The sequence below is a fragment of the Botryllus schlosseri genome, chromosome 1 (genome assembly GCF_051294905.1).
Source record: "Botryllus schlosseri isolate E-star chromosome 1, Bs_hap1, whole genome shotgun sequence".
NCBI classification, from domain to species: domain Eukaryota; kingdom Metazoa; phylum Chordata; class Ascidiacea; order Stolidobranchia; family Styelidae; genus Botryllus; species Botryllus schlosseri.
The window spans coordinates 4,695,436-4,718,851 of NC_137236.1; the positions used below are offsets into that span (position 1 = coordinate 4,695,436).

Sequence of the window (23,416 nt, forward strand, 5' to 3'; positions counted from 1 at the left end):
CAAAATTCCTCAGGCTATCTTCCTGATTCGAAGATTGAACTACTTCTACTTGACAAACTGAAAATAGCGAAAAGTAAGTAAGTAGATCACAAAATATTACGAAGTAGAAGTAGTGAAAATCAGATATACTTGAGTAAGTACCAGAAGTAGAGGACAACTACTTGAGTACTTCGAAAAAGTAGAAGTACTTCGTTATTGACCACCTCTGCTAAAAACTACCGATGGTCAGTAACTAGGTATTTCGACTTTTTCTTATTGGACGGTCTACCCATGGCAGTTTGAATTTCTTCAGTTTGACATTCAGAGCAATGAGCAGGGTTTCCGCTCCTTACTATGCAAATATAACTTTTCGCAGGACCAAGGCCAGCGTATCTGAGCTCAGTTACGTTACCATACTGGACTCTGATGGAATAGGTTTGCCTAAATCTGTAGGACCCATCTCAGCGCCAAGACGCGGAAATATTTACATCTAATTAACTGCGAAAAGTATGCAACGACTTGACCAAATCTACTTTCAACTAACAGCCATGTTTTCTTGACACTAGTTCCAGGGTTTTAACCAAGTCACAAGGCTCCGAGTCACAAGTCAATCTCACTTTTATAGTATTGACTCGAGTCAAGTCGAGTCATTTCAATTCATCACCGAGTCAAGTCCGAGTCCAAGTCAGCAAACTGAGTGCTGAGTCCGAGTCATGGAATTATGACTCGAGTCCGAGTCCAAGTTATTGTTTTGACTGCTCAGTTTCCAGTTGAAGTCTTGGTAAACCCACTTTTTATAACTCTGCTTGGTGATATCGAATGGTTCAGATTTATAATATACCAATTTTCCTCACTTTTAGCAGTTTATTGGCGCATTTTCAAGTATCAGTACCAACAGACGAAATCCCAATTGTGTGTTGGCTTCGGAATTACAATGAAATGTCGGTCTTCTAAGTCTCGAGACAATGACTTGGTTCGAGTCATGCGCAACGACTCGAGTCCAAGTCGAGTCAATACACAGAATGACTCGAGTCGAGTCATTTCCGTATTTTCAATAAATGACTCGAGTCAAGTCGAGTCATCAGAAAATCGTGACTCGAGTTGGACTCGAGTCGAGTCATGACTCGAGTCATTACAACCCTGACTAGTTCAATGCAGGCAGAAACAAAATCATACATTTTAAGCAGGGATGGTCGAAGTAGTCAGACTTGATATCCGAGTAGAAGTTGAGGTGGCGATGAGAATTTCCATTCAATTGCAAGTAAGAACAGCAAATTGCCAGGCATGTCAAAACTATTTCAAGTGGAAGTAGAAAATGATAGTTTGGCAGAATACGTACGTAAGTAATTTCAAGGCTTGACTGTCGGAGACCATCGTAATCGAACTCAGTTAAAGACGCACTGCCCCTGGCTTTCGATTAAGTCGTATCATTCTCGACGTTGCAATCATACATATGCAAACCGCTTGATTTTCGAGATTTTAAAACCAGAATTAAATTTACAACTGTCAATATCCAATAATACACAAAAAACTAACTTACGACTAACTAGATCAGTTCCAAGGTAAATCACCAATATTTATTATATAAGATTGGAAATGCCTTTGAAAGAATGGTAGTGGAAGAAGTTTTGACCCCTGAAACAGCCTGCAGATATGCCACTGTTAGTAGTGATTTCTGTTAACCAGAAGTGGCTGTGAAAACATTGTGCACCAGTATCACGATTCATGTCGAACGACTACAGTGTTTTCATATTTGTTCTGTAGCCAATTTTCTTGATATGCAGCTAGAACTAAAACTGACTACTAAATTACGATATGCAAGTATTGCAAATGTGATGTTCACATTTTAATGATGCAATTTGTTTAGATTTGTCACACGCTCAATCACATAGCAGGTTGTGTAATAAATGAATGCATGTTCTGAACTTGTGATGAGCACATCCACATGAAGATGAATAATCATCCATGCGATATAGCCAAGAATCCGTTCTCTCAAAAAGTTTACTGGAAGCCTCACACTTATTCACATGCTGGCATCAAGAATCATAACTGTGATATATGTGGGAAAGCATTCTTTCAGAAGTGCCACCTCAAGGCGCATATGGATATGCATGCCGGTATCAAAAATCATAAATGTGATATATGTGGGAAAAAATTCACAGAGAAGAGCAACCTCTCGAGACACATGGATATGCATGCCGGTAACAAAGATCAGAAATGTGAGATATGTGGGAAAGCATTTACTCAGAAAGGTCAGCTCAAGCGCCATGTAGATATGCATGCTGGCATCATAAATTATATATGTCATATATGTGGGAAAGCATTCACTCGTAAGGATAGCCGCACGCGTCATATGGACATGCATGCCGGTAACAAAAATCATAAATGTGAGATATGTGGGAATACATTTTTGTGGAAATTCCACCTCAAACAACATATCAATATTCATGCTGGTGTTAAAAATCACGAATGTGATATATGTGGGAGAACATTCATTCAGAAGAGCCAACTGTCGCGTCATATGGATATGCATACTGGTATCAGACACCATAAATGCGATATATGTGGGAAAGCATTTACTCATAAGGATAGCCGTAATCGTCATATGAATATCCATGCTCCCGTCAAAAACATCACATGCTATATTTGTGGTAAAGCATTCGCTCAGAATGGTAACCTCAAACAACATATGAATATCCATGCTGGCGTTGAAAATCATGGATGTGATATATGTGGGAAAGCATTCTTTCGAAAGGATACTCTCAAGATTCATATTAATAGCCATTCTGGATGATGCATGCTTGCACTATGCGTGCGGAATTTTGGCAGAAATGTTCACTCTGTACATTCAACTTCCGTCTGATATACCAAGTTCAGCTCACGATTTCACGGATATGTCACTTCCACTAGCGACTAGCATGTTTTGCTTCGTACCTCATATTTCCTATGCTTCGATATGACCAATCGCGGTTTAAAGTGTTTCGCAACGGAAAATAGTACGAAACTATAATTCCCTTATAATTAACTTTCAGTGGTGAGGATCCCTAGGTTTCACAGCAAAAATCTAATCATATCTCACCACTAAACTCAAATCATTAAAATTGAATCTTGAATCATTGTGCCCACCCCTACAAGTAACCAGTTGACAAAAAGGGGTAATCGGCTGCAAATGGAAATATTTTTGACATTATAACGGACACTGTTCAACCTTGTTGAGACGCATTGGTACAATGATAGCTGTGCCATGTCGCGGATACCACATTCTTTTTCTGGTCTCTGAGGTTTTTTAGAATATTCAACGTATTTTACTGCAAGTCTCGCGCTATCATGTTATATAAGCATACGTGGTGCACATTTGTTACACGGATTTTTATTGAAATTACTTATCCCATCAATACACGTGAAAGAGGCATCTGTCGTTGTACATTCGTTGAAGCACTCGGGCCATATGATTAATGCTGACAACCTATAAGCAGTGGTTTTCGCGACCCAAACTAAGATTTGGAAGAGTCAAATATTAGAAGTGTAATATCCCAACTAAAGAGTTCATGAATAGGTACATAACAGCAGATCCTGACGTGCAGGTTGAGGCACCCACTGGAAAATCCTCTTTGAAAACAGAGCTGGAGGAACATATTGTTTTAGTAGGAGAACTAGGTGAGTATTACCTCACTCACTTGTCACCTCCCAATGGAAAAGGTCGTGTTTTGGCAAAAGAAACATATGAGTTTATTTCCGACGCCGAACTCTGCAAAAACCTAGCTGTCGTGGGATCAGACGGTACCGCTTCAATGACAGGGAGATTCAAAGGCTGCATTCGTGCAATGGAAAAACTTTTACAAAGACCACTTCTATAGGCTATCTGCTTGCTTCATGGTAGTGAGCTGCCATTGTACATATCCACCTTGAAAGTTGTTGTGTAAAGATCTCGTCATGACTTTCTAGCACAGTGGTTCCCAACCTTTTTCATCTCGTGCCTCCCTTGACCGAAATTTAAGCCAAAATTCCCCCCTTAGGATAAATCTGCCCAACGATTAAAAAAGGTCATTTTTACCGAGCAAACACCTGTTGACTGAGAGAATAAGACGGGCGGTACCTAGTGATTGTTTCTAGCAGTGTTGTAACAACACTTTGTAGATCTCCAACAACAATGGTCTTGCTCGCAATCAAACAAATTTTGGAACCCTCGACTCAACAGACCCCCACACTTCCATTTGTGTTTTCGGCTTACCATATGCACCAATCGCTAAACTATGTGTTGTGAAAAATCAGTATGCATGGATTTGGTGGTCTCGCGATTTTTTTCAAGTTTGCGTATGCATTTGACCAATAATATTGGTACTTTCGTATATAGGAGGGTTGACCAGACTCGAGTCTGACTCGAATCTACATTTTCTGACGACTCGACTAGACTCGAGTCATTTTTTCAAAATACGGAAACGACTCAACTTGACTTGGGTATTGAGTCGACTTGGACTCGAGTCATTGAGCATTCCTCGAAACAAGCCATATGACTCGAGGATATAAGACGGCCAAGACCGACATTTCATTCAGTGTTGGGATGACTCGAGTCATGACTTGACTCGAGTCACTTTTTTCGTATGACTTGACTTGACTCGAGTCACTTTGCTAAAATGACTTGACTTGACTTGACTCGGCGTATCAAAAATGTGGATTGACTCGTGACTCGGAGCAAAATTCACGAGTCAATTTCAAGTCACCAAGTAATCGATGTCGATAAAAATCCCTGTATCTTGCATATGGTCGGACTGTTCGCTAAATGCTGGTGTAACCCGTGAGAGCGACCAATCTTTCAGTGATCGTGCGCTTTACTGAACCTCCATTGTTCTCTCACTAATAAATTGATCGCAAATGAAGTGGACGAAACTTACAGATTACGTTGTCGTAAACTAGTACAGTAAAGTAGTTTAATAGCAAAATGTCTGTTTCTGTTCTCTGTTCTTTCCTTAATCAAACCTCTTACTTTATTGAAATTGAATTCAAATATAGTTAATAAAACGTCAACTATTAGCGTAGGCTTGAATTGTATCATATCAATTAGTAAATAGTAATGTATTTCATCTTATCAATTCGTTTCGCTATTCTCTATTTTGGCTGGTAACTATAAACTGAGGCTGTGCAATTACTTACGTAGTTTAGCAGTTCTACGTATATGCGAGCGATACAGGGCCTTCTTGCGTGTATATTTGACTCTATATTCGCTCATTGGTTTAGAATCAATGACATCATCAATCTGTATTTCAGACAGCTAGCAAAATGTAATGACGTAATCATGCCTCATACTTTAAAAAGGCAACATGACTTGAATTGTGACTTGACTCGACTTGACTCGAGTCACCTCCAAAAATCGAGTGACTTGACTTGACTCGAGTCACTTTCGAAAATCGATTGACTTGACTTGACTCGAGTCAAAATGTGCAATGACTCGAGATGACTCGTGACTCGAAGGTAGTGACTTGATCCCAACACTGATTTCATTGTAATTTAGAAGAACAGTACAGCGACCACCCTATTGGAATTTCGTCTATTGATCCTGATACTTGACAATGCGACAAGAAACTGCTCAAAGTGAGGAAAATTAGTATATCATAAATCCAAATCATTCAATATCACCAAACAGTGTTGTCTGGGGTGTGACTTGGACTCGGATTCGAGTCATAATACCATGACTTGGACTCGACCCTCTGCTCTGTGACTTGGACTCAGACTTGACTCAATGATGAATTGAAAATGACACGACTTGACCCGAGTCAAAACTATGAAAGTGAGAGTGACTTGTGACTCGGAGCCTCGTGATTTAGTTACAGCCCTGATATATAACATACACGTGATCAGATTCCCTGCTGGAGCTCATTGAAATTTAGGACACCCATTACGTTTCGGCAACATTGCACCAAGTTTAATATGTCTTTTTTTTGATCGGGTAGCTGTTCTTTGACTTGAATCGATGACGTTGGAATATTTTGTCACTGTCTGAAAATGTTGACTTGAAAATATAAGGTAAATACTTTCACTAGAGGCCTTGTTATGATAGATTCGGCTCAACATTTCCTCGCTTAGGATATAGTTGATTGAGAGGCCGTCTCTGGCCTACAAAATTGTCTTGCGAACTGCAGCACATCTGAACTAGTTTGAAAAAAGGGGGAATTTGTATGTGAAAAAGAGATTTCAAATAGCATTTGAGCATACTTTCAGCAAGCAAAAAACAGCCATGAGGAGCATACGTTCGGATATAACTGGTTGACTACATGACAGTTCGAATGACATGAACAATTTGGAAAATCCGTTACAATTCTTAAGTAGAATTCCTCCCTAAAAATTGCAAAATTCCCCCCAAGGGGGGAATTCCTCCCCGGTTGGGAACCACTGTTCTAGCATAAGCGATTATCAAGATATGGCAAAATTAGCTATTTTCGACTCGTTTGGTGAAATTGCTCGGCCACTAGAGTGCGTAAGAACCTGGAATTATGATAGAAGTTATTAATTTTCGCTTTTGGATCAAATATCAAAGGCACTTTTTGAAATCCAAATTTTTCTTTTTTTCACTCCGCCCTAGTGCTTACAATAGGGGTGTTCGCAAATGACTTTTCTTCTCAAATCGTACTGGCTACTTGATAAAATTGTTATGTTACCTAATTTAAGCCTACACACCAAATTTGGTTCAATTCCAACCAGTAGCCGCATTGCTACAGGAGAAGAAAGTTTCCATTTATTATATAAAATAAACGAATAAAAAATTTTCGTTCAATATTTGATAGGTCATTTACAATTGGCAACGCATACGTATACGTGGATTGACCTCACATAGGTGTACGAAATGAACCTCCGCTCATACTCAACGATAAAGTTATTATAAAATACAGGAAATATACGTGGCAGTTATCGAGCACAATGAAACAGTGATAGTCAGCATATGTGTATGGGGAAGACTGCCTCAATCTTTAACCAACAGCCATCCTTCATAGTTGGTCAGTAACTAATTAGCAAACTTCCACCTTTTCATTGCTGGCATCGCGTAGGCCTCGCGAGCACTTACGCTATTTACTCAAGTGGCTGTGTTATTACGACTTCCACTCTTGTGTTTTTGTGTTATTCATGATGTCTGTCAACAGCTATGGTCATTTACACCAAGGTGTTATTCATGTTTTTTCCGTAGCTGCCAACTTATAGCACGGTCCACTTCTAGGCTTTTTGTAAGACACCACTTACGCTTTAGAATTCTGAAGTCGACCTCGGTCGGATTCGAAGCAGCACCTTTTCATGCTGCAGCCGTGGATTATACCACTGCGCTATCTCACCACACATGTATTTTACAGTAACACTACTTACTTGACACACTTCGTATTATGAAAAGTAGAGCGTAGTTTTAAGTTGAGTCGCTGTTCCGATCCTGATCAAACATCTTCGGTTTTTGAAACTTCAGCACTTTTGGGGTCTTTCGATATATGTCTCTGTTGCAAGTTTCAAGATGTATTTAACATCGCTAATTCCACCCGTAATTCAGTGAAGATTTACCTCCTGAATTCCACTTCAAATCAAGTAGCAAGCCTCGCTGGGACGACTCGAGTCATGACTTGACTCGAGTCACCTTTTTCGTATGACTTGACTTGACTCGAATCACTTTGCTAAAATGACTTGACTTGACTCGGCGTATCAAAAATGTGGATTGACTCGGAGCCAAATTCACGAGTCAATTTCAAGTCATCAAGTAATCGGTGTCGATAAAAATCCCTGTATCTTGCATATGGTCGGATTATTCGCTAAATGATGGTGTAACCCGTGAGAGCGACCAATCTTCCAGTGATCGTGCGCTTTACTGAACGTCCATTGTTCTCTCACAAATAAATTGAACACAAACGAAGTGATCGAATTTTACAGATTACGTTGTCGTAAACTAGTACAGTAAAGTAATTAAATAGTAATTTAGTAGTAATAGTAATTCAATGTCTATTTCTGTTCTTTCCCTAACCAAACCTCATGTTTTATTGAAATGAAATGTAGTTAATACAGTTCTCATCCATTAGCGTAGGCTCGAATTGTATCATATCAATTCGTTTCTCTATTCTCTATTTTCGCTGGTAACTATAAACTGAGGCTGTGTAATTACTTACGTAGTTTAGCAGTTCTACGTATATGTCAGCGATACATCGCCTCATTGCGTGTATATTTAACTCTATCTTCGCAATTGGTTCAGAATCAATGACCACCCAATCCGTGTTTCAACAGCTAGCAAAATGCAATGACGTAATCATGCCTCATACTTCAAAAAGACTACTTTGAATTGTGACTTGACTTGGGTCACCTCCGAAATTCGAGTGACTTGACTCGAGTCACTTCCGAAAATTGATTGACTTGACTCGAGTCAAAATCTGCAATGACTCATGACTCGAAGGAAGTGACTTAGTCCCAACACTGCTAGCAAGGTCAGACTACTTTTGACCTTACCTGTGACACCGAATACTGCAATATTCAATTCGACACATGATCTATTATGATAAATAATATCAACTCACTTTACAGAAGAAAGGTTTTCCTGACAAAGCTACACTGGATTTATTCACACACAACGATCCGCAGTCATTTTATACAAAGTCAATCACATAATATTCATTCGGTCTAGACTCATACATTCATATTATGCAGTCATTGGTTAACTTTAAGCTCAGAAAGAGTCAGCTGCAAAGCTTAGAGCGATGCAATTTGCGAATAGAAATATACTGCTCGTCGTATTCAGCGTTGCTCGAATCCTCTTCACATCTTCAAACATGAATCTTCGCAAGATTGCATTCGTATTTTTGTAGCAGTTTGAATTTGTAGGTTGTGAAGTGACGCTCTCGGTCGATGTAAATCACAGGATCGCAACATAGGATACAGAATCACTTTGGTGTGGTCCTGGATGATGAAAACATACTTAACAGTAGCAGATGTGCTCAAACTAGGTCCCATTGTAAGTGATATTGTAGATTTCCAATCAACTTCAAGTAAAAGCAGAAAGTGAAAGTAGAAGTAATGCCACATATTTATACCGAGTTACAGCTTGGTAGGATGAGGTCATCAAATTAGTCAGTGTAGCTATGCAAGTATAAATAACAACGTAAATTGACAGTCAATTAGAATTGGAAATAGGAGGTGAGTTGAGCAGTCAGTGATGTTACAGATGAAGTAACCTCATAAATTTCTAATCAACTGCAAGTCGAAGTAACTATTTCAACGACACAGACTACTTGAAGTGAAGATATGTGGCTGAGGTAGTCAGTGATCCTACTCGAGTAGAAGTCTAGATATTAGTAGAGCCATTTCATAAATTTTTCAGGTCAAGTCACACAAATGTAGACTTGAGTCGAGTCCAAGCAAGTCGTTTGATCAATTTTCATGCCAGGTAACACTTTAGTCAAGCCATTTCATAAATTTTCAATTCAAGTACAATAAAATGATTCCACCAACTTTGATCAAATGCTCGCACATGTAGTTGCAGAAATATTTGAGCAAGGTTTCTTACTCGGCTTGCGTGCTCGGGCACTGTGTAGTAAAACTCTGTCATGTCTCTGTCAATGTGTTCCACTTGCACATTGCCTGCTTATAGAAGTATCAGCGTGCTACTGTTGAAAAGTACGTCGTTGCTGTCGTCACATAGTTTGCAACCTGAAATTTGAATAAAACCTCATTTTGCAGCTATTGGAAGACCTGCTATAGCAATGACAATATTAAATTTGGATTTGAATTAATGAATTTATTACAGATATCCCAAGTCCTGCTTTATTCGGGACAATATTGAAATGCTTACATACATCCTTGAGCAGCGAAACGCCAAGATATATTACACAAGACAGAATCATACCATATAATATGGAAGCGCTTCCACATTGACACAATTCCTAGTTTTCAGTTCACGTTGAGTATTAGCGTGTATTAGTCTGTACAAGATTGCCACCACCAGAGTTTAGCAGCTAGAAAATCTTAAGTATTTGCCTAATGATTTAGAAGTAGTTTGTACATTGAGTTTGGTTCGTTACACACGTTAGAGTTTTCCTGTAGCATTTTCAGGAAAACCAGAAATCAGATTCGAACTAAAATTGAAAAACTTGACTGGAACAATATAAAAATTTTGATTAAATTAGTCTAATTAGACAACTAGAATTATCTGGTTTTCAAAGTCTGATGTGCGGACAAGTATTTAACATCTCACAGTAATTCAATAGCAGAAATCGCTTCTTTTACTTGTAATTAGGTTGAAATTTACGGTGTTACATCTACTTGTGCTAGCATAGCAAATATAACTACATTCACTACCCCTTAATGCTATGAGAAGTAATTTTCCCTCGTCGTTGAAATCGCTCATGCAGTAATTAAATAGAAATAATTTACTAGGATAGTTCTATTCAAGTAGCATTGCTGACTACTTTGTCTACATTCTATCTCCACATGAATGAGTATTGATCTGTCTTTGAATCGATACATTTACTTGTAATTGAGTAGTACTTGGATTGATGTTACTTTTTCTTGAGTAGCATTACCGACTACTTTGTCTACATTCTATCTCTGCATGACATAGCTTTGACATGTCCTGGAAATTGCAACTTTGGCTTGCAATGGAGTGTAAATTTATGGCGCTACTTCTATTGGAGTAGTCATGCGGACTGTTTTGACCACCGATGTGCGATTGAAATAGATTGTAAGCTCCTTTTGTCAGTGAGCTCCTTTTATCCAGACGGTATAGACAGACAGTGACGATACAAAAATAGCCTTACCGAATCCAGCTTCATCTGTCACATCCACCAATCCAATGCACAGGCTGCAAGATATTCTGCCTCATCTGTTGAATCAAACTCAGTTTTGATTTACAGAAATTCAATATATAGCTAATGCTAACCATTTTTTTGGTCGTGTCATATACTGGCTAGAGTTGTAATTTGGATCTATGATAACTGCTTGACTGGATATGCATACGGAGTTCTTAATCCCTGTGGATTTCAACAACCCTTTTTGATTTGAGTCAAATTTGTACACAGGAATATTCTATGCACCATTCCTTGATACATGTTGAACTCGATATATATAGATGGAAATCCTAATAGCTTTGATTTGTACCATTACTTTTTGAATTTAGGATTAGCACCAATTTGAATTTCGACACATTGGTAAACTATACATCGATATCATTTTACAAATTGAATTTGCTTGAAGAATTTTTGATATTCTTATGTTGTCGCGACACTCATAAATTGATTTGAGCCTCAGCCATTACCAGATTAGGATTTTAATATATGAAAGCTCTGATTCGTAGAAGTAGCTTACATTTCACAGGGGAAGTCTATTCAAAATAAAGTCAAGTAGTGGTTAAAAGAAAATAAATACACACCCATATATATAGCAGACTTATCGATCAATTTTTTGAGTTGACACTTCTGGTGATTTGTAACTCTTTATGTAGATCGCCTCTTGCTTGTCACCAAAAGGTTTCTGTATCTCTGTATTCGCGGCAACTGTCATGTAAAACAATAAGCTGATACAACTATTTGATAATAGCACTTGCCTTTACGATAAGGGGTGGACAATTTCTTTTACTTTGCAAACAGATAACAGGATAAACTTTGGATTGGTAAGTTTTTCATCTATAAGACCTAATAAAAAGTCGAAGGCTACTTTATACTGTGGTGTAAAAGACACATCCCTACATTCAAGTGTGCAGGTTCGGCTTTTCTAGTTTATTTCAAATCCAAACATAACAAGAGCTGTAAATCTGTTCAATTAAATGCTCTGTACTTTTGAAAATGCGACTTTCGTTACATGTCATATCTTCTGAATATCAGATTTATTGGTGAAGGTGCTAGTTACCGGTCTTATCGGTATCGGATAGGGTTTCAACAAAGATTCTGAGTCACGAGTCAATCTTTTTTCTATGGTAATTACTCCAATCATATTCATTTACCAAACAAGTCAAGTCCAAGTCAGAGTGTTGAGACTCGAGTTCCAACCCTAGTCATGTTCAGCTCCTAGGATTCTAAATACCCTCGTTTATCTCACTCTCAACCAGATATGCTCTGTAAAGAAGTGATTTTACTTTGTCAAAGTACTCAAGTAGGTTTTGTCTACTTGCAATACTTACTCAAGTGGTTATGATAGTAGAGAACTGTCATTTCTCCACCACAATTTTCGGTTCTCAATCCAAAACTAGACCTGGTACATTGACCTTTTTACGTACTTGATAATCGCAACTTTTAGTTTTACTGGAGTGTAAATTTACGTCGTTACTTCTACTTGAGTACCAGTGATGTCTACTTTGACCACATCTACTCTCAATTGGCTTATTCAAACATAAAAGACACTTTCTGGCTCGATTTGCCGTAAGTTTTACGACTTCGTTAAGTCATGGGCGATGACTTGAGTCGAGTCATGACTCGCGTCCTTATGACCCCGGTTTGGCTCAAAGATCCAATATTGGTCGTGCTCTCATCGTAACTAAGGCTGCGCACAATGGTTCAAGCAGTCTAATTTGAATCAAGTATTTATTCCAATGATTCCGATCGACAAGTTAGAAATGATTCTCTCCAGTGCTAAAATGATACTCAAGATGCTAACACTCGATTTTGACCATCCATAACCATATTAAAGACTTGTAAAAATCTCACTTTTGAAACTTGGCTCCAGTTGACTCTCCGATATTCTAGGCGTGATAGCCAAGCAGGTGGTCGGCAGTTCTTGTGGAATGTCGCCTTGAAAGACGCATTTGAAAGTGCGTGATCCACGGTAGTTCATTCTCATGGGTCAATCGACAACAATCTGTGAAAATCATGGTAGGTCAAGTGTTGGAAACGAGTCACTATGTTCAAGTCACAAGTCATATCGAGTCATTGCATATTTTAAATCGATTCAAGGTGCTCCATTTTTCGAAGCAAGTCAAGTTACTCGATTTTTGAATGGGACTCGAGTTGAGTCAAGACACTTGACAAAGTTGACGCGGTCATCCCAATACTGTGGAGCACATTAGAAAAAAGGCAAAAGAGTTATAACATACCTTTTGATATGATCACAAGCTGGTGGGGATTATTTTGTAGAATCGTCTATTCATTCTTCTCCTAATGAAAGTTTCCTGCAACGTCTGGCATTCAAGCGGTAGCTCACCGACCAACAATGCATATACCTACGATAAAGAAAAACATGCATCAACTTATCAAGTCGGATGTTTGTTGCTAATGCTGGCACAATGATTCGCGTCGAAAAGTAAGAGATGATTATTTCCAGTTCTGAAATGAAAGGCTACTTGCCACAATCAGTTAATTTTATGAACCAGAATTATGATTTTGCCGCCATTTTATAACGTGTAAGGCTGTAAACCTCGATTGACCGTATCGCAGCTTAAGACATATGTAGTATAAAGGTACAGGGTTAGTGGAAATGACATATATATCAAGTCGCGATCAAGTCACAGCAATGTCACATAATACAATGAAATAGCAATGATTGAAACGATACAAAATTATTTTATGTGATGTAGAAATGGCATTACATTATTTGTGGTCGCATATTTGAAGTATCCACAATTTCCATAACGTCATGCCGTCACAATAGGTGATAGTCAAATACTCAACCTGTAGCCTAGTACTCGGATCAGGCTAAAATCAGTCAGGTACTCGATTTAGCCCAGAATTAGATTTAAGACCCTTGCGACCTATTTTTATAAAAATCCCTAATCAATAATGCTATTGGTGCATCATACTCACAAAACACAACCAAGGTGTCCACTTCGCAACTGTGTCCATCCTTGCCGAGAACTTCCGGGTCGTCGATATAGTCGGGAGTGCAGCAAAGAGTATTCATTGTGTGGCTTTCACAGTCGACCTTGGTATCTCAACTGAAATCTTCAAACTTTTCCATATTGTTCAGGAAGAGGTTCTCCAGCTGTCAGTTAAAATTTTACATCAAGTTACACAAGTATATCAAGTTTCACAAACTACCAATCCAGTTAAATGATGGCGAACTACGGTAACTGCTGCTTTCTTGAGTAGTTCTAGTTTTAGTTGTATATTTGTGTATTTTAAAAGAGAGCAGTTCTAGCTCAAGTTGTGCATTTGACTAAAAATGTAGTCGCCAATATCTCCAATATTTCTTAGCTCACTTGTAATTCAAAAATTAAATTACCAGTTATTTGCTTAGCTACAGTTTAGTTAGTTAGTTGCAGATTTTCAACGGTCGTTGGTTATAGTTTTAGTTACGAGTTTTGAAAACTGAATACCTTAGTTCTAGTTGTAGTTGCACATGTAAAAAATCCAACAGTTTGCACTGTCTGTAACCACCGCAAACAATGCTACCTTGATAGCCGTGTGAATAATCTTACAATCGTGAAGGTAAACGACTCCAAGCAGAATCTGTTGCATGCAAGAGCGAGTCTCGGCTTCAGTCATGACGCGTCTTTATTTATCAATGCCCATCGACCACTGTCAATGAAAATCAAATCTAACGGGATTGATAGAATGAAATTATTAGCAGTATATGTTGGGTACATAAAAATCAGTTGTTCTCAATCGTTTTGAGCTCGGGGCAGGTAAAAATTAATCTACAAATTTTACAGATCAGTGAACCTTCATAGTTAGAAACTTCATATCACGCTGCTATTTTGATATTTGACTTGTTATACGTAGGGCTGTGCAAAATCGAATACCTGACTGATTTGAAACTGAACCGAGTATTAAGCTTCGAGTCACGTCGAGTATATTAGTAAAACTCATTGTGTTATAATAACAGCGTGAATGATGTATTAAGTTCAAATATGCACCTTTCATGCAACCACAAAGAGTGCAATCCCTGTTTTGCATCACACTGAAGATTATTTGACATTTGATGGACCGCACTCTTTGACAATGTGCTGAGTTGACCAGGACTTCACAAATATGTGATTTTTCAGAAACCTGTGTATAGCTATGCTGCGTACGTCCGATTCAGGTTTACAGCCTTCCACGCTAATTCTCGTTGGTAAATTAACTCTCTGCTACGTTTATTAGTAATCATTTTGACTATTGTATCAGAGAGCTTATCATTCCAGTACTCGAACAAAATTCATGGCTCACACCTTGACTCAAATCATTAGAATTGATACTCGATTCAGATCCGAGTGCTCGGCTGGATATTTTTCCAAAAGATTAGAATGATAACTACCGTTTTTTCTCAAATGTGCTCAAAATTAGAATTACAGCTACATCCTTTTTCACAAATCAGACTAGAATTACTAAATTTGCAAAAGAAATACACCAAAAATCGGTAAACTTATCAATTAGTTGTCAAAGTCTGCCAGAAATGAACCTTATAGAGCTGATGCAATTGCGAGCTCCACAGTTTGAGAGACATTACAGTTGTAACAATGAAATGCTTTTACCCTTCTTTTGGACAACTCGAGAAACCTTGTCTTGAAAGAATCTGTAAAATCCAACGACATGCTTGTGATTCAAACTGCGATATTGATGATCTCTTGAGATATATTGTCTTTCTGGTGATCATACGCGAGCATTTGCCTATAATTCAGATACCGGGTACTAGTGTTAGTTGCGAATTTTGAAGAGTAGTTCTAGTTCTATTCATTCATTCAATAGAACTTTGGTTGTCGATCAACTAGAAAACGAATGTCAACATTTGGTGTGAGTCATGATACCGGTGTTCTTGCAGCCAGCTCAGAGTCATCGCCACTATGAAAGAAGTAGCACCGGGGTGGTTTTACAATCAAACCCGACTGATTTTAAACCCGAAAACATGTCATATTGAAATGCCGATTCTATCTCCAATATTCATTAGCTCATATAAAATTCAGTATTCCGTATAATCAGTTGGGCCTATTAGTTAGTTAATTAGGGATGTTTACTACGCTTTCACCCGGACTTGAGAAGAATTGAGTTACTAAAACTGATCAAAAAGGATCATTATACTTCATCAGTTCCATATGCGGCCCTGCAGAATGTGTTTAGAACTAGGACTAGAGATATATTGTAGAATCAGAAGATATTACCACTTCATCAATGTCAGTAGATGGTTTATTTTTAAAAGGTATAATGATAGCCCGACCGATGACATCGTTTGACTAATAATATTGAGTCTCTATTAGAGTTTGAATTATATCAGCCATGAGAGGTGAAAATATCGGCAATATTTGTGACGTCACGACATGGTAGCAGGGAAAACTATTATTTGCGATTGCAACATCGGGAATATTATCTATCTATTTCTCATAACTTACAAGTGGTCACGTTGGTACTCGAGTATGGAAGTAGAAGTAACATTGTAAATGTCTACTCGAGCATACGCAGAAGTAGCGATTTCAAAGTAGGTACGTTATTAAAGCAAATATTCTAGAACTGGTTTTGCCGAAAAACTGAACTGCTACATAGGAGGTACACAAGTCGTCTAAAATATTGAGTGACTTGAGTATTAGTGCAAGTATACGGCAAAACCTACTTGAGTATTCTGAAAAAAATGAAGTAGGCTACTATTGTTGCTGACTGGTTCTGCATACAAGTGTACATATGCAGTCTTTATAGTATATTTCATGTCCAAGTCTAGCAACGGCTCTAAAGTTCAAATCAATGTTCTGAAGGTTTGGAAATGTGCCTTACGCTAGTTGCCATATTGTTTCAATATCGGCCAAATAGACCGGGGTTGTAGGTGAAAGTGCTACTTATCGGTATTGGTTCAAAAATCTGATATCGGTCGGGCTCTAGTTACGATGAATGAGACTCGAGTACACGACTCGAAACGTAAAACTCGATTCAGAATGGAATCAAACACGAACTCTAATTTGCTAAGAGCTAGTAAAAAATCTCACTGTTCAAACTATATAGAGGTCGCCTTCGCTGTAGTTGGCTTTCCGAGAACCTGGGCGCCATGGACAAGCAGGTTGTGGGCAGTTTCTGTGGAATGTAGCCGTTGAAATACTCGCTCTCCAGCACTTTCTTTACAGAGGGTCGTTGAAAGCGGTCGCATGCCAACATTCTAGCGACAAATCACAAATATTAACAAAATCACAGATTAAGTATCATATTTTTATGAGCTTGTTTGGGAATCAAGATTTGTGGATTTAAAACCATAATATCAATCAAAATTTGAATTTGAAATAGTAAACTATTCCCGTAGTTCGATAGGAAGAGGTTCAAGTATCAGGATAAACCTAATTTTGACTTGATAAACTGAAAAATTTTTCACCTTTCCCAAATTAGATTACGATTGGAATCACAGCTGCCAAGTTTATTTTATCCATATTAGAGTAGAATTAGAATTATAGCTACACAGCTTTTTCCAGATCAAGATAGTACAATGATAGCTATACAATTTTTTACGAATTAGATTTCAATTTGAGTTGAAACAGTTTTACTTCGAAGTAGAGTAGAATGATAGCTACACAGATTTTTCAAAATTAGATTAGAATTACAATTACAATTCCTGAAATCCTGAATTGACAAAACTTGGACATCGAATGAAGTTCAGTTCATATAAGCACAAGAATCGCTTATGTCTATTGTACATCGAGCTTGGTTGGTTTTGCAAGATACAGTTCTCCTGCAAAAAGTTCAGAAAAACCAGAAATTAGATTAATAATAACATAAAAAAATTTGGACGAATTAGATTAGAATTAGATTACAGGCATCCGGTTATAAGCTTTATTATTAAACAATTACACTACAATTATTACCTTGATACCTCTGTGAATGATCTTACAATCGTGAAGCTAACGACGCCAATCAGAATCTGTGGCATGCAATAACGAGTCACTGACTTCTTCGTAAACTTCCATCAGCGACGGAAAGCATATATTAAAGGTAATCGGATTGATTGGATGAAAACAATAAAACTATCTGTTGGGAACATCTAAATCAGTGGTTCTCAACCTCTTTGACTTGGCGGGCCTGTAAAATTTGACAACAAATTTTTTGAACCGATAAACCTTCGTAATTTAAAATTTTATTTCATGCTGCCATTTTGATATCCGACTTGTTACACGTAGGGCAGTTAAAATCGAGTACCTGGGTGATTTGAAAGTGAACTAGTAGGCTTCGAGTCGAGTGTTCGATAAGCGCTTATTATGATGCCATACCCGTGTTGATGATGAGGAAAGTTCAAATAGGTAACTACAACCAATATAATGCTAGTCCTACATCACATTAGAGACGATTTTGTATCCTTTGAACATACCTATTTCATTGCACTCTTCGACAATGCTGTGGGTTGATCACGACTTCACCGGTATGTGATTTCCAGTAATATATGCGTCATGCTTGTGCCACATGTAAAGTATGTTGGGATACGACCAATTGAGGTTTCCAGCTTTGCACAGTGCACACGAGTATCGAAGCAATCATTTTCGTTGATCAATCAACTATGAATAATAGGGAACGCGTGATTTCAGTGATGGAACGGATCGTTTCTCATTATTCCACTGGAATCAAGAAAAATAATGCGCGATTCGGTTTTAAGCACCCACCCAATTCATTCCGCACAGCCCAAGTGCCAACAATCTTTTCGGCAACGTCACATACGAGCAAGAGCCGAAATTTGGATCTATGATATCTCTATAACTTGACATGAATTTGAAAATGACATGGATTTCAAGATATCGGACAGATTTCCGTCAATGTCAGTTGACAAACTTGAGTTGCACAGAGAATGTATGATATTCTTCAGTTGTGAAAGTCATGAATGGTATAAAATCTCTGATCCGTACAAGTAGGCCTACATGTAAGAGGGAAGTCGATTGAAAATGAAATCAATTAGGCTACTGATTACATAAATACCAACCTATATTTATAGCAAAATTCAAAGTCGGATTTGTATGCATCAATTTGAGGTTCCAATTCTGCCATATGAAAGTCCAATGATTGATTACTGCATATGATGGCCGCTTCTTACTTGTCACATATGTTTCTGTGTCTCTATATTAGTAGCACCTGTCAAGTAAAGAAATAAGATGATACAGCTTTGAAATAATAGCACTGCAATTGTGACGAGGGATGCAAAAATTCGTTTTCTTTGCAAAAGCATTTTCTTCGCATTTTCTTCGCAAAATCATAATAGGTTAAAATGTGGATTGGTAGGTTTTATGACCTCATAAAAAGAAAGTCTATACTCAGCATGGAGCCAGGCAAGAACTCGAATTTGCACAACTTGTTGGCAGGTTACAGGCTACAATATTACCCTAGTTTGACGCTTGATACCCAACACGTAACCCGATCACCAGGATGCAGGATTTTGCCAAGTCTTGCTGATAATAACGTTAAAAGTCTCTGCAATATGCAGTAGCTAAGGCTGGGCACAATGATTTGAGTCGAGTAATGATTGAGGATGTTTTCGAGCACCGAAATGATACGATCCTTGCCACTCGACAAAAATTATAGTTTTGTTAGCACTGTCCACAAGGGTTGTTCAAAAACAACTTTTTTTCTTCAGATTCTGGGGATTCACCGATCAAGTTGTTAGGTTGCCTAAAAAAGGCTGCACAACAAATTTTGCTCAATTCCAATCAGCCGAATTCAATCAAAATTTTTGTCTTTATTAAAACAAATTTTTTTTTTGTAAATTCTATTGTCAATCCCTTTAATTTGTTAAGCTATCTGCAAAAACAATACAAAAGAAATTTGACGCGATTCCAACCCGTGGAAGCAAAGTGATTTGATTTTTTCATCTATTTTTCTGGGATTAGCCTACCCACCATCAATGCTATTTTTGCGAATCCAAACCAGCAATAACTTCACTACTACTGGTTGGAAGTGAGAGAGAATTGTTATGCATCACTCTTTCAGGCAATTTCATCGGATTAACAGTAAAATTTGAAAATATGTAATTTTTGTATAAATTTAAAAATGTCAATCGGCTCTTCCGCGGCTTCGGCTGTTTGGAATTGAGCCATATTTGATGGGCAGCCTCTGAGAGGTCATGATCTACCCACAGCATTGTCACTAAGTGGAATGAAATAGGTGTGGTCGAAAAGATACGAAATCATCTTCAATGTGATGCAGAATTGCAAATATGGCATTATATTTTTGTGGTCGCGTAAAAGGTACTTAACCGTACTTCCCACATCCTCCATACTGTTATGACGTCATATTGAGTGATACTCGAACACTCGACTCTAATGCTAATACTGGATCCAGAATCAAATCACTCAGTTGCTCGAATTTTCCCAGTCCTACCACTGAGACCCTCACGATTCCCGTTTAATAAACTTCCAGATAGATGTTCTTATATACTCACAAAACACAGCCCATCGAGCAGGTCTCCACATCGAAACTGTGCCCACTCTTTCCGATAACTTGCGGGCAATATAGTTGAGGGTGCGGCAAAAAGTATTTTTTGTTTGGCCGTCAAAGTCGACTTTGGTAGCCAAGATGAAATCTTTGATCATCACCTCCATATCGTTCAGGAATAGATTCCAATCTGTAGATATAAATTCAATATTCGATGACACAGGTATACAAACTTGTACAAACTACCAATGTAGTTAGTTGGTGGTCCACTCACAACTGCCATTTTGAGGAGTTCTGGTTTTAGTTGAATAATGTAAAAGCAAATTGTTGTAGTTGCATCTACAGATCTTGAAAGGCGAGTGTTTCTACTTCAAGTTGTGCATTTAAAAAATGAAGCTGCCGACAACTAGAAAACGTATGTCGTCATGATACCGGTGTTCTGGTACATGATGTTTTTGCAGCCTTTTCTAGCTCAAATAGGATTGTAACCAAGTCACAAAGTTCCGAGTCACAAGTCAATCTCAATCTCACTTTTATAGTTTTATCTCGAGTCAAGTCGAGATATTTTCAATTCACCACCGAGTCAAGACCGAGTCCAAGTCAGCTAGTAGAGATTCGAGTCATAGTGTTTTAACATGAGTCCGAGTCCAAGTCATTATGTTCATTGTTCAGTTATCAGTCCTATCCAATCCACTTTTGCAGCTCTCCTCGAGTGATATAGAATGCTCACAACCAAAATATCGTATTTTCCTTGGTTCAACAGTTTCTGGCCCTAATTTTCATGTATCAGGACTGATATACGAAATACTAATCATGTGGTGAGTTTTCTATTCTTTGAAGGTACAGTGACAGTCCTAGTCTCAAGTCACCAAATAAGCGCAACTTGGTTTGGACTAGAATCGAGTCATGACTTGAGTCATTGCAGTCCTGGCTCAGAGTGATCACGCCAAACAGTGGCATAGGCCGGGCTGAGTATTGGAGGGTCGAAACCACTCTTGTTTCAAACTTGAAACCCCGTCAATTCGAGATGCCAATTCTCAATTCTCCAATATTTCTCAGCTCATTTGTAAGTTAAACCAAATAATCATTAGTGAGCCGTGTATAAGTTAGTTAGTAGCGGATTTTCAATGGTCGTTGGTTCTAGTAGAGAATTAGGTAAAGTGAGCAGTTCTAATTCTTGTTGCGCAAGTTTGAGGGACGGTCAAACTTGACAAAAGTTTTTGCAGACCGGTGCACCTTCCAAACTGGAAACTTCATTTAATACTTGCTTTTGGATACTGAACGTGTAATAAATAGGGCTGGCTAAAGTAGGGTACCTGAGTGATTAGAATATGAATCGAGTCATGAGTTTGATCCACTCATTGTTAACGTCACAGCAACACCACAAAGAACATAATACCGGTTCTAGTCACATTATAAAGATTATTTGGCATTTTTATGACCATAGCTATTCATTGTACTATGGGACAATGCTTTAGGTTGGTCCCGACTTCACAGAAATGTCATTTTCAGCAACGTGAGTAGCTTTGTACTACATGTTTTGTATGCTGCGATACGACCAATCGAGGTTTGCAGATTTTCACAGTGAGAAATATGATCGAAAGCATAATTCCAATTGGTTCAGTTCAGCTTATTGTTAACATAATTTTTCCATTTTTGGCGAGGAGTGTTGTCAGTGCTCGAAACAACCATTTCCTACTGCTTGACTCAAATTATTGGAATTGATACTCGATTCAGATTTGAGTCATCAAATTATTGTGCACAGGCCAAGTGATCGCAGTTGCGTCACAAAAAATGATCACATGATCCAAACTAGATTAGAGTTTGAATTATATGAAACACATTTTTCCAAATTAGATTAGAATTAAAATTACCTAGTTGGAAAATAAATCAAGTTCAGCTCAAATCGGAGTTGATTATCATAAGAACGAGAATACTAACTGACTGTTCCCCAATCTTGACTTATTTCAAACTGTATAAATAGAAATAGTTGACTAATTTGATTGGAATTACATGACAAGTTTCTCGCCCTATTCAGCCTAATATAGAATAATAATGATCTGGTTATCCAAGTCTGTTAGTAATGAACATCACAGATCTAATACATTTTCGACAGGCACAGTAAGAGGCACATTACATTTGTAATGAGGAAATGCTTTTACCCTTCTTTTACACAACTCGAGAATGATGTAGACAAAAACCATGTCTTGGAAGAATCCGTGAAATCCAACGACGCGATTGTCATTCAGAGTTCGATGGAGACTGATCTCTCGACACATTTTGTCTTTTGCTACTTCACAAGCAATTCCTGAAATTAGGTAGTAGATTTAGTTGCGGATTTAAAAAGTGAGTAATTCTAATTACGTATGTAAAAATATTTTAGTTGCCGATCAACTAGAAAATACGTGTCTTCGTTTGTCGTGAATCATGATAACGGTTTTTTGTTGTGTGATGTTCTTGCAGCTGTCTCAGAGTCATCACTACTAATAATGGTGAAGCCGCGGGCAAATCCATATTGAGTATTCTGAAAAGGTAGAAGTACTATTGCTACGGACTGACTTTGCTTACATGCGTTCAGATGTATCCTTTCTCGTTTATTTCATGTTCAAGTATAGCAACGGCTGCAAAGTGGTTCAAATAAATGTGCTGAAGGTTTGGAAATATGTCTTGAGCTAGTAGCTCGAATATATCAAGGTTATCGGTTAAGGTGCTACTTATCGGTATTGGCTCAAAAATAAGATATCTGTCGTGTCGGGCTCTAGTTTGGATGAGACTCGAGTGCGAGACCAGAAACGTAATACGATTCAGAATCCAATAAATCAGGAACTCGGTTTTGCCTAGAATTACGAAAAAACTCACTGTTGAAACTCAGGAGAGGACGCCTTTGCTGTAGTTGGCTTTCCGAAATCCTAGGCGTCATCGGTTATGGGCAGTTTTAGTGGAATGTTGCCGTTGAAATACTTGCTCGCCAGCACTTCCTTTACAGAGGATCGTTGAAACGGGCCGATTTCCATCATTCTAATGGGAAAATCACAGATTGTAAGTCACATTTTTACAAGTATGTTCGGAAATCAGGATTTGTGGATTTAAAACTAAGGAGCTTCTTATAAAATAAGGAGCTTCTTATTGTAGTTCCATGATTAATTATGAACTACGGTAATTGAAATCTCATGAGAAAGTGAAAATGTCGACAAATT

The 23,416-nt window shown here is 38.1% G+C and overlaps 3 protein-coding genes and 1 long non-coding RNA gene across 6 annotated transcripts in view; all 4 read right to left on the reverse strand.

The window, feature by feature from the left end:
- Nucleotides 1-17,748, reverse strand: part of LOC145443231 (serine/threonine-protein kinase PLK1-like) — a 430,606-nt gene extending 412,858 nt beyond the window's left edge. Inside the window, exons 1-5 of one of the 2 annotated variants that reach the window (XM_080321307.1) lie at nucleotides 16,808-17,153; nucleotides 14,336-15,506; nucleotides 13,722-13,899; nucleotides 13,016-13,141; nucleotides 12,630-12,780 (exon numbers count right to left, since the gene is read on the reverse strand). In XM_080321307.1, coding sequence (XP_080177433.1) covers nucleotides 12,630-12,762 — 133 coding nt within the window. In that variant the 5' untranslated portion in view covers nucleotides 12,763-12,780; nucleotides 13,016-13,141; nucleotides 13,722-13,899; nucleotides 14,336-15,506; nucleotides 16,808-17,153. Of the gene's footprint in view, nucleotides 1-12,629; nucleotides 12,781-13,015; nucleotides 13,142-13,721; nucleotides 13,900-14,244; nucleotides 15,507-16,807; nucleotides 17,154-17,671 lie in introns of those variants that run through there. The other variant, XM_080321250.1, reaches the window with a different exon arrangement.
- Nucleotides 1-23,416, reverse strand: part of LOC145436146 (serine/threonine-protein kinase PLK1-like) — a 992,061-nt gene that overhangs the window by 350,784 nt on the left and 617,861 nt on the right. The gene's annotated exons all lie outside the window — the stretch shown is intronic.
- On the reverse strand, nucleotides 8,631-11,378 carry LOC145450745 (uncharacterized). The gene is made up of 3 exons (XR_013918584.1): nucleotides 11,360-11,378; nucleotides 10,749-10,813; nucleotides 8,631-8,892 (listed from the first exon to the last, which is right to left on the reverse strand). It is a non-coding gene; the product is annotated as an uncharacterized LOC145450745 (long non-coding RNA).
- Nucleotides 19,823-23,309, reverse strand: LOC145447699 (serine/threonine-protein kinase PLK1-like). The gene is made up of 3 exons (XM_080325985.1): nucleotides 23,079-23,309; nucleotides 22,382-22,527; nucleotides 19,823-20,409 (listed from the first exon to the last, which is right to left on the reverse strand). The coding sequence occupies exons 1-3, from the start codon at nucleotides 23,137-23,139 to the stop codon at nucleotides 20,392-20,394; spliced, it is 225 nt and encodes a 74-aa protein (XP_080182111.1). The 5' UTR covers nucleotides 23,140-23,309; the 3' UTR covers nucleotides 19,823-20,391.

What these genes read in the sequence shown, in the direction of transcription:
- LOC145447699 (XM_080325985.1), bottom strand. Translation starts at nt 23,139, where the DNA reads ATGACGCCTAGGATTTCGGAAAGCCAACTACAGCAAAGGCGTCCTCTC. An exon ending in TCCTCTCCTGAGTTTCAACA is followed by an intron (nt 22,528 to 23,078) that starts GTGAGTTTTTTC and finishes ACCTAATTTCAG; the next exon opens with GAATTGCTTGTGAAGTAGCA.